At 40.8% G+C, this 10,408-nt stretch overlaps 1 protein-coding gene across 1 annotated transcript; it reads right to left on the minus strand.

The window, feature by feature from the left end:
* Positions 1-1,352: 1,352 nt before the first annotated feature.
* Positions 1,353-4,468, minus strand: cd248a (CD248 molecule, endosialin a). Its single transcript, XM_053343318.1, has 2 exons — positions 2,785-4,468; positions 1,353-2,706 (listed from the first exon to the last, which is right to left on the minus strand). Exons 1-2 carry the CDS (start codon positions 4,356-4,358, stop codon positions 2,031-2,033), a joined length of 2,250 nt encoding a protein of 749 aa, XP_053199293.1. The 5' UTR covers positions 4,359-4,468; the 3' UTR covers positions 1,353-2,030.
* Positions 4,469-10,408: the final 5,940 nt, after the last annotated feature.

Consider the following 10,408-nt stretch of genomic DNA (forward strand, 5'->3'; position numbering starts at 1 on the left):
TGGAATTACAGTATCCTTATTGTCACACACCCACCCCTCCCTCCACCCACACTCATTCTTCCACTGACTCTAAATATCATGTAGTGTTTCATTTCACTGCTGCTTCAGAGACTCTGACAATGTCAATTAGGAGAAGATCACAATCAGCAATTTCAATCATTCTGAGCAGTGATGTCATCTTAAATTCCATAAAAACAGATCTACATACTCAAAAAACAACCTTTGATATAAACAATAAATCCTGACCTCAAGCTCCACTTGCTAGACTCTCTTGGAGATTGCAACCTGCTTCCTGATTGGATCATGGTTCCATATGTAGAGCATGTGATGGCAATTGAGCTTATTCCATGACAAACTGATGAAGACCACGAGATGTGGTAGAAAGCTTCAGAAACTGGACTCTGGCAAGAAGCATTACAGAACTTCTCTCTAATGACTCTTTCAAAGGTCAATAATAAACGTTGACGCTCAACCCTTGTCATAGTCTTTAATTCACAATTTCTTAACATGTAACAGAAAATAAAAAAAATCATCTTCATCATCATCTTCTATTTCACAGTCCATCAATAAAATAAAGACATATTTCATATATAAATTTGGAATGGTGATTTATTTCCTCAGTCATTAAATAAAAAGTTATCCATAAACTCAAATGTGCATACATTTGTAAATGTCTTGCATTTTTGTTACGCTTTGGTCTTTAAGCTCTTACGTTTTTAGACTATTAACCAATGAGCACTTCTACAAAAGAGCCGACGGGGCAATGGTCCTCAGTGTTATTTATGCTTTTGGAAGAGATCTGATTGTCTTGTGAAATCGTTGAAAATCTGAAGTTGCACCACCAACTGCAAGGTGTCACACTGACTGCAGTCTCACACAGCTGGATGTGATCCAACAAGGCCATAAAACAATTCAGCACTGCTCTAAGACAAAAGCCTCTCGGGTGCACTAATGAATTAGGGTTGCGAGAGGTGACTGATGGCCAGTTCATGAACAAGGTCAAGGCTAATGTCAAGCACCAGCTCCTACAACATTCCCTGTGCAATGTGAACATCTGCACTTTAACCTCTCTTCAAAAAAAGTTAAGGAAAGGAAAGTGCTCTGAAACTTGACATGAGTGGGGAAGGACATTCCCATGTGTAGACAGGAATTCCTCTGCATATCACCAAGTTTACAGGGTCCATTTAAAAAAAGGCACATCATTGAATTATTAATGCTATTACATTTTCTTTTTTTAAAAATGGCTGGTGACAAGTTTCAAATAAACATAAATACAAAAAAACAGTATATACAAAGAAGGTTTTGGTCTCTTTTAACCATTCAACACCAACACAGTGATTTGAAATGATTGCTTTCCAAGCGTTATGGCTGGATAATGGCTTTTTTCTTGAAGGGAAATGTGCATACAGTCTTCTTTCTCTCACTGCTGATGTGAGCTAAAGATGCATCTAAATCCCTTTAACACATTTGACAGTAATGGTTATCTACAGTGCTATGCTATTAAAATTAACTGAGCCTGAGGATTTTGCATAAAAGGGACCTCACAGTCAAATTTGCTGCCTTAGAAAGGCACAATGATTTGTCATCAGTACATTAATTTCAAAACCTCTTGGCAAGATCTGTATCCAGCTGTGAAATGCTGAAATTAATCATTGACTACACACATTATGTGTGGATATTCCCAGATTTTTCAACATTACTAATGTAGATGGTACTATTTTATCACTATGTAATCTAGTGCAATCATGAAGCAATCAGATCTTGTGCTGTGTGGTCAGTGTATGCAACATCAAAGCAGTTTGTACCACATAGAAACCCCATTCTAAAGAGAGGTCAGTGGTTTTGAGTGTCCCTTCCCCACCTCTATCAACTGGCATACAACAGTAATATCCAAATGTGTTCAAAGAGTGGGCAGTTCCAGAGACAGAGGGTCAAATATTTAGCTCGTCCCCGACCAAGTTCATTATTCACTCATGCTTACCTCTGAAACAGAGTCTGTTTGTGTGAATGTCAGTTTCTCTCTGCTCTGTTTAAACATGGGTCTTGACCCCTGCTGAGGGGTTAGGAGCTCCCTGTTTATCATGAGCTCCAGAGATCCAGTGGTAGCAGTCAGTAGCATTCTTGTTGCGTGGCTGAACAGCACACCGGCTGCAGTAGACAATGCCCAGTGCCACCATCACCACAATGAAAATGCAGATGGGCACCAAGAGGCCCACCAGGAGCCAGGTGTTGCTCTGTTTCTGTCCCCTGTCCTCCTGAACAGGATCGATGTCACCCTGGCTTGGGGCTGGCTGGGATGGAGTAAGCTGGGTGGAAACAGCTGGGTCTTGGTAAATGGTGCTCTCCACACTGTCCTTTTTCTCCTCCTCTGGGAATTGAACATTTTCCCTAAGGGGGTACTTTTCCTCCTCTGCCTCACTGTGGTAGCTAGACTCAGTAGGCATGTAGTGGTCTGTAACTGCATCATCGGGATTTTCTGGTTTCTGGCTGGCAGTAGTATGCCGAGCCCACCAATACCATGCTCCCCCAGAGATTGTAGAGGTAGGAAGTAAAGGGAAAGCTGTGGTGGTCTCCTCTTCTTCATCTTCATACCAGTCCGCGGTAGTACTGGAGCTGGTGGTGGGTGGGGGTGTAGTGGAGATGGTGGATGGCCAAACTTCCAGCTCAGACTGGGATCCCTGCCCCCAGTGTGACCAGTCAGCTCCTCTATCATCTATGTTTGCCACATAGTCCTCATATTCCTCATCTTCCTTGTCTTTGTCTGTCAGAGGGTCCAATGTTGACTCAAATGGCAGATCGTCCTGAGGGGCACTAGTGACCCAAATTACGCCAGAGTCCAAAACTCTGGGTGGGTCTGTCAACCAGTCCAGAGATGGATCCACCTCTGGAGGCCAGTCAGTGTGGGACTGCTGTTGGTTCCAATAGTCCGCACCGTTCCATCCAGGCTGGTCAGTGACCCAAGGAAAAGGAGGCGTGGCAGCAGATTGGTCATCTCCTTCTCCAATCTTCTGACATGAAGAGTGATCATTCAAGAGTGCATAGCCTACCTCGCAGAAGCACTCAAATCCACCGTCATAATTCACACACATCTGCTCGCAGGTCCCGGGAATCTGGCACTCGTCAGTGTCTTGGCATCGACTGGGGTCCTCAGGCAGCAGGGAAAAACCCATATGGCAGTGGCAGATATGAGAACCTACAGTGTTCTCACATTCATGTTCACATGGGTTATTGTTACACTCATCTATGTCCTCGCACCCACCTTCATCATCAAGATGGTAACCCTCCCGACATCGACAATCAAACGACCCTGGAGCATTCACACATACCTGCTCACAGGGACTCTGAAGGCACTCATCTACATCCACACAGCCATGTTCATCTGGTGCAAGCATGTATCCTTCAGGACAGGCACAACGGTACCTATCTGAAAGGGGCAGGCACTCAAATTCGCAGGGGGCTCCTTGACAAACATCAGACAGCTCACAGGTCTGCCCATCGTCTCTGAGTTGATAACCGTCGGCACACTCGCAGTAGGAGTGAGCGCCGGACAGCCTGCAGAAATGTTCACATCCACCGTTATTCTGATCACACCAGTTATTTGATGGAGGGGGATTGGAGCAGAGGGGGGAATCTCTTGACCACCCCACTGAGCCGTCTTCCCTCTGCGTACACAGAACTGACTGTTCCTCCTTTGTGTCTGTGGGGCAGGGCACGGTAGCAACAGATCCAAAGGGTACATGGCTTAGAAGCGTGCTTAAAAGGCCAAATGGTGTGGAGTAGAGGGCATTGCCTGCCCCTTCACTCCACAACGCAGGACACATTCCTTTGTAGTCATAATGGCAAAGATACCCATCTACAGGGACTGAGCAGGAACCATCCAGCCATTTAAAGTTATCACTCTGCTCTTGAATGTTGTAGCCAATAACTACACAGCGTGATGCTAAGCACACAGGGGAGTCCTCTTTCTGCCAGTTAGTATACTCTGTGTCCTGGTCACCAGTAGTCCAAGAGAAACCCCGAAGTGGGCGACTGGTGCACTGGCGAGGCTGCCGCAGCAGGCCGATCCATACCTGGACCTTAGTGCGTGAGTGGCGTAAGTCTAGAGAGGAGAAGAGAGTGGAAATAGTGTTTTCATCCTGCCTGCGTTTGATGGTAGCCAGGTTACCACCTTTGTCCTTGCAGGCCTTCCATGAGTCCAGGAAAGACTTGCGTTGGAAGTAGACCACGAAGCAGCCATCTGCATTGCATAGTGCATCCCTCTCTGTCAGGTCCTGGCCCAGGATTGAAGAAACTCCAAAGAGCAAAGCCAAAAGGGAGGTTAAGAGCAGAGCAGCAGCACTGCTCACCAGGGTGCCCATTCTTTTTTTGAACTGAATGTATTTCTCTACTCTCTATCTGTCACTGTGACTTTCTCCACACTTTTATCTCACTGCCTTTGAACGATTCTTTCAACAGTTGTTTTTTTTCTTTTTTTTTGTCTATCTGTACTTTTCTCCCTTCATTTGAACCCTGATTTTTTTTTCTCTGACTGTCTATGCTCTTCACTCTGCTCTGCTGAAACAGATCTGTGCTGAAGTTGAGTGCATGCAGATTGTCTCAGAATTTGAGAGAGCAGGGAGGGAGGAGAGAAAAATGAAGGGGGGGGTGTAGAGGGAGGGAGATATTGTAAGAAGGAGGGTGGGCAGAAAGGGAGAAAGGAGGGAGTTAAGGAAAAGATTGTATGTTTTTGGAAGAGGTGGGGGGTGCTATGTAGATGTGTGTGTGTCGGAATGGGGGGAGGTGCAGCGAACTGTGCGTTTCTTTCTTTTTCAGAGCATGTCATATGGTTTTCATAAGCCCCGTTCATGGACATAGTTTGGTACTTTGCCATTTACTCACACAGACACACACATACACACACATTCATATGCATGAAATTGTGGCACTTAAAAAAACATTATCTTATTCTTATCTCCAATAACTCAAACGAGACTGAATAATCACATGAACAGATGCACTCTTTCCAAAAGTCAATCAATTATCTTCTATCGTCACTTTTCCAGCCTTGAACTCCTCTGTCTCCCTTTGTGTTTCATTTTTCTCATCTTTTCATTCAGTATGACTCAGACCAATAGGTTCTTAACATGCGCAACTCCCATAGAGCTCAATATCTTTCCAACAGTATGTGATTTGTCTGCTTCAGTTATTTCCATAAAGTGGTTTTTAACAGGTACTCCACATGCATTTTCAAGTTCACTCAGTTTGTTTGATGATGTTTTATGCCTATACTTCAGTGTGTGCAGCTTAATGTATATATACATATATACATGTGTGTATATATATATATATATATATATATATGTATATATATATATATATATACATACATGTGTGTATATATATATATATATATATATATATATGTATATATATATATATATATACATACATGTGTGTATATATATATATATATTTGTGTGGTGATGAGAAGAAGCTCCTTTTGAAGGGTGATATGAAATGAAACAGAGGATGGCACCCTTCAGTTTCCACACATCTGGCTTCCTACGCTAACAACACAACTCTAAGCCAGAAAGTAGATACCAGTTCCTGCTTTAAAAACAACAATACTCTCCGTAATAACTCTCAGATTGGGATGGGGAAGAAGAGAAAGTTGTCGAGGTCGCAAGTGTAGAGGAAGAGGGCCTCTGGGTTCACTATGAAAACAAAGCCAACTCGGTGAAATGGAGACTTATGTTTCTAAATGGGGGACTGTTAAGGGGGGGGTCTGTATATATGTGTGTGTGTGTGGGAGAGCAGGTCGAGGAGGTGGGGTGTATAGGGGTGGAGGGTAGTAGCAGGAGTCCTGTGAGTTTTTAATAAATCCAGCTGACTGTTGTTTGAGAGCTCATACTGTGTAGTACCTCACTGTTAAATTTAGAGTGATCTGAAAATGTTAAAGAGCACCTAAAGCAGTAAATGCCCATGGCAGGCATGAAAATGGAAGACTACATGAAACTTTATAGTGGAATCAAATAGGACTGAAAGTATCTGATCAGAAATTGTTGAGACCTACCATTGAAAGAAATATATATGTACATTGATTTCGATATGTAAAATTGGTGGATTGTCCTTAAGTATAATTTTGCTAATGTTACAGTGCAAAATCAATCGTATTGTTCACATGACCAACTCTGCCTTACCATGCACCTGTAGCTCAGTAGAAGCTGCTCAATTAGACTGCATATTACAGTGGTTCCTAACCTTTCCAGCTTATGACCTTTAATGAAGCAATGTCTACTCGCAACACCTTGTCACTGGAAGTCTTGAAAAGGTCAAGATCACGCCATCCTGTTATTCACAAGGAAATTAAGATATCAAAGACATCTCTCTCAGGTTGGGAATACCACCACACACCATGGTATATTAGGTTAATATAGAGTTTCCCACTGACCATGGGAATCTTGTCCATAACTACCTTCCATCACACATGGCACAAATGTATCATAAAGATTAGACTTTTAAGCTAAATGCATAACAGGCTAGTATTTTGAAAGCATTTAGACAAATTAGCCAATCTAAAATGTGTCTGAACAAGTCAGCCTCAAACTCTGTGTTTGTTCTGGCAAACCAATAAAACACAATCCATCCATGAAACAGTTTGTTGGCCGACACACAAAAGCATTTAAAGAAAAGCTTTGCGAGGAAATCAATTCAAGTCGATGAAATGACTGAAATCAGCAGAAATGTTTTGTATTGAGTTAAACTTGAACTTGACTGATGTCTGGTTAGAAATCAAGCTAACTAAACTGTTGTGACCACTGTTGTTACTTGAAAATTGCAATTAACACATTACATTACCCATTCTTTTATTGTTGTTACCCAGCCGTTAGCTCAGAATCCTCCACAGCATGCTGCATCTTTTTTTATTTAGCACATGTGGAAATGGAAAATGAGACATGGTTCAATAAGCACTCCAGAAGTCCTGATCTCAGCTGCCTGATCACACACACTCTAATTCTAAACTAAATTAGTGTCAGGTGTCTCCTAAATGTGGGCATACATGTGGCTAACAAGCCAGCTAAGTATACACACATGTGAATAAGATTGTTTCTCCTCCTTCGGAGCACCTGTCAGCTGAATGCAGAGACCTCACTGATACAAAGCCGCTGATATACTGGGATTAGAAGAGTGATTACTGAATTTCAAATTGTAATTCTTAACTATAGTCGTTACTGAAAAAAGTAATGTGTTACTGCTCAACACTGGTTGTGACTAATACATGTTTCCAGTTGGCTAGCATGTTCATGATTAGCTTGCCAACCGGTCTAAGCAGATGACTGTCGACTTAGCCCCCATCTATCTATCTATCTATCTATCTATCTATCTATCTATCTATCTATCTATCTCATGATTCTAGCTGAGTTATGACGGAGGGGTATTAGGTAGGTAGACAAATAAATAAAGTAAAATAATAAAGTGAGAGCCACTTTAACCCTTTCATGAATTAATTATGATAACCTCAGTCAGGATTTTTTTCATACTAATGTGTTTTTATTTCTCTTTAGGCATGAAAAAATATTTGAACTTCTTTTTTTCATCAGATTACATTACATCATAATATAAATCGACTGATTTACAACCAAAAAAAGTTACTGTAACTGTGGTAGTGTATGGTATGACGCACTACTGTCCACTGTGGTGGCTGAACTGCAACTATGCCATAAAAATCTATTCATATATAAGCTTTTAATAAAAGCTGTCCACTGTAGTGACCACTATGCATGAAAGGGTTAAGAAGACACATTTACTCATTCATCTGTCATCATTTATCTGTGCTCTTTTTCTAAGTACATATAACACACACACACACACACACACACACACACACACACACACACACACAGACACACACACACACACACACACACACACACACACACACACACACACACACACACAAACAAATCAGTCTCAGCTTGGTGTAACTCTAACCAGGGCCCAGGCCCCTGCTGTGACATCACTCACACCAGACAACTTCTCTGTGCCTGCTTGATTTTATGACAGACTAACATTTAAAGGATAAACTAGTGTTAAATGATCATGACCAGCCTTTAAACACATGTTCAGTAAAAAAAGAACTTCCCTCTATGCCTCCAGTGGTGGGGCAGACAACACAAATACCATGTGAGGGTCGCTATCACAAGGTTGGCTATCACACTGCTATGAACAATATGTGGGCAGGGGTGCATGACAGCCTGGCAGCTTTATTAGGTTATCTGTACAGATAGAGCTTTCATTCACACACTGACTTCTGGAAAATGCTATGAGCAACATTTGGCCTCTCAGTGGTCAAGCCACTGGATTAGTGAAATAAGAGTTTAAAAGGATTTTTCTTGTTTATTTCTATCCATTACAGAGCACATAACTGTCTCTTTATTTTACACTGAAAATATAAAACTGACGATATTCTCTATTTTTCTCATGAACAAATCCCATGAATAGAACAAAACCAAGCTCTTTCAATACGTTGTGACTTCTCTACCATGTCTGTGATTCGCAGCTCTAAGCCTATTGTTGCCTGCTGAACACATACATCTTTAAAAACTCACAAATATATAGTAAGATAGATGGACACTGTAGATTTTTTACCTTTATACTGTTTGGGTCAAATGTACCTTGATTTAACATTTGACCTCAGGAGGAAGAGTGGTCGTCCGCCAATTGGAAGATTGGCGGTTCGATTCCCAGCTCCTCTAGTCTAGTTTTAGTGAAATGAATAGTTAATAGTTTTAATAAGTGAAGACTGATGGCTCTAATGGTTCTACAATAAAGCCCACACTTCCATAAAGTTCTGCTCATTTTACCTTTACATTAAATACATTTACATCATTATTACTATGTTATATTTTCATGTCTTAGGTCAAACAGGACATGATATTGTGTGATAGGAGATGTTTAGTGGTGTAAAAGCTAAAAATACACTCTCTCTGCTCTCTGAAACATGAATCAAGGTTTAATCACATTTATTGATCAGTCAGATCAACTATTGATGCTTTCTAAACACATCTGTGCTTCAACATTTTTTATGAGGAGATTCTTGGACTGGGTCAAAACGGACACAGAACATACTGCGAGGGTGTAGAATATGAACATGGGTTCATACAGGACATAATGGGTTTGTTGGGCCTATTTTATTCCACATTTGGTATTCTAGTGAGTATTTGTGGAAACAGGATGCTGTGTGTGGGATTGTCAAAATAAACTAGTGTGTGTTCATGATAATAAAGTAATGTGTCACGCAGTACAACAGTGCAGCTCCATTTTTGGGCAACAATGGAGCTCTATGACACAGAGGAATAAGACATATCAGGTCACACACACACACACACACACACACACACACACACACACACACACACACACACACACACATCAGTATGATACATTCATAACTGATTTGAGCCTGGGATTTGTTGACAAAATAAAAATATATAGTATTGCAGCATTTATACTTATTTGGTAAGCAGAAGCTCACTGCACATCTTGTCATGAACACTCCTGCACTTGACACCTAAATATCTCTAAACCTTACTAAAGAGATGTGAACCATGACAGCAGACATCTCCAGAGACAACTGTTTTTTTGTTTTTTGTTTTTTTTGGTGGTTTAATGTTCCTGCTTCCTGTCTCATCTGCAAGGAGACAGCAAGGAATACAATCTGAAGCTTATTAGTATTCTAAACATGAGGAGCAGTATACTGAGGGAGAGGAGAGGGCCATGGAAACAAGGCATAAAGTGTATAAAGTTAAAATGTACTGTTGACAAAGAGAATGTTTTTTTTTCTCCCAAGTATTCAAACGGCCCCCCTAGAGAGAGCAACCTGCCAGTGGCCCCCACGTAATTAAGAGTTTGAGACTTCTGGTTTACAACCTTTGACTTCTCATGTTCCTTGCCTCAAACTTTTCTTTTTCAAGCAAAGGTACCATATTTCCAGATCTCAACAGCTAACACAGTTGTTACAAATAGAAATGACAGCTAGAAATATGTAAATGTCATAAATGATATTGTAACATGGTTATAATATCTCTCTGAAAAATCTAACTGTGAGGCTGTTTTTTTTCTAAATGTATCATAAATATGAAGTTTGAAGCTGTCTGCCCGAAAACATGGAAACATAATGCATCCTGTTTATGGGTCAGTGACGTTTTTGGTGTCCATGTGGTTTAGTTTAAATTTAAATTTTTAATTTTTTAAAAATTTCTGCTTCTAATTCATTTTGAGAGAATATATTAGAGGATTATGGCAAAAATGTCTAAGTGGTGTAACCATAAAAACTTTGTACCAAATAATTCAACTTGCTTAAAAACAGTAAATAGTCAATAAAACACCATATCAACTAGTCTGGCATGATCTTACATCCTTCCTTCCT

The sequence above is a fragment of the Scomber japonicus genome, chromosome 22 (assembly GCF_027409825.1).
Source record: "Scomber japonicus isolate fScoJap1 chromosome 22, fScoJap1.pri, whole genome shotgun sequence".
In the NCBI taxonomy this organism is placed as follows: domain Eukaryota; kingdom Metazoa; phylum Chordata; class Actinopteri; order Scombriformes; family Scombridae; genus Scomber; species Scomber japonicus.

Coding starts and splice junctions, on each gene's coding strand:
- cd248a (XM_053343318.1), bottom strand. CDS start 4,358: ATGGGCACCCTGGTGAGCAGTGCTGCTGCTCTGCTCTTAACCTCCCTT. Junction 2,707..2,784: donor CAGGACGATCTGCCATTTGA/GTCAACATTGGA, acceptor CATAGATGATAG/AGGAGCTGACTGGTCACACT.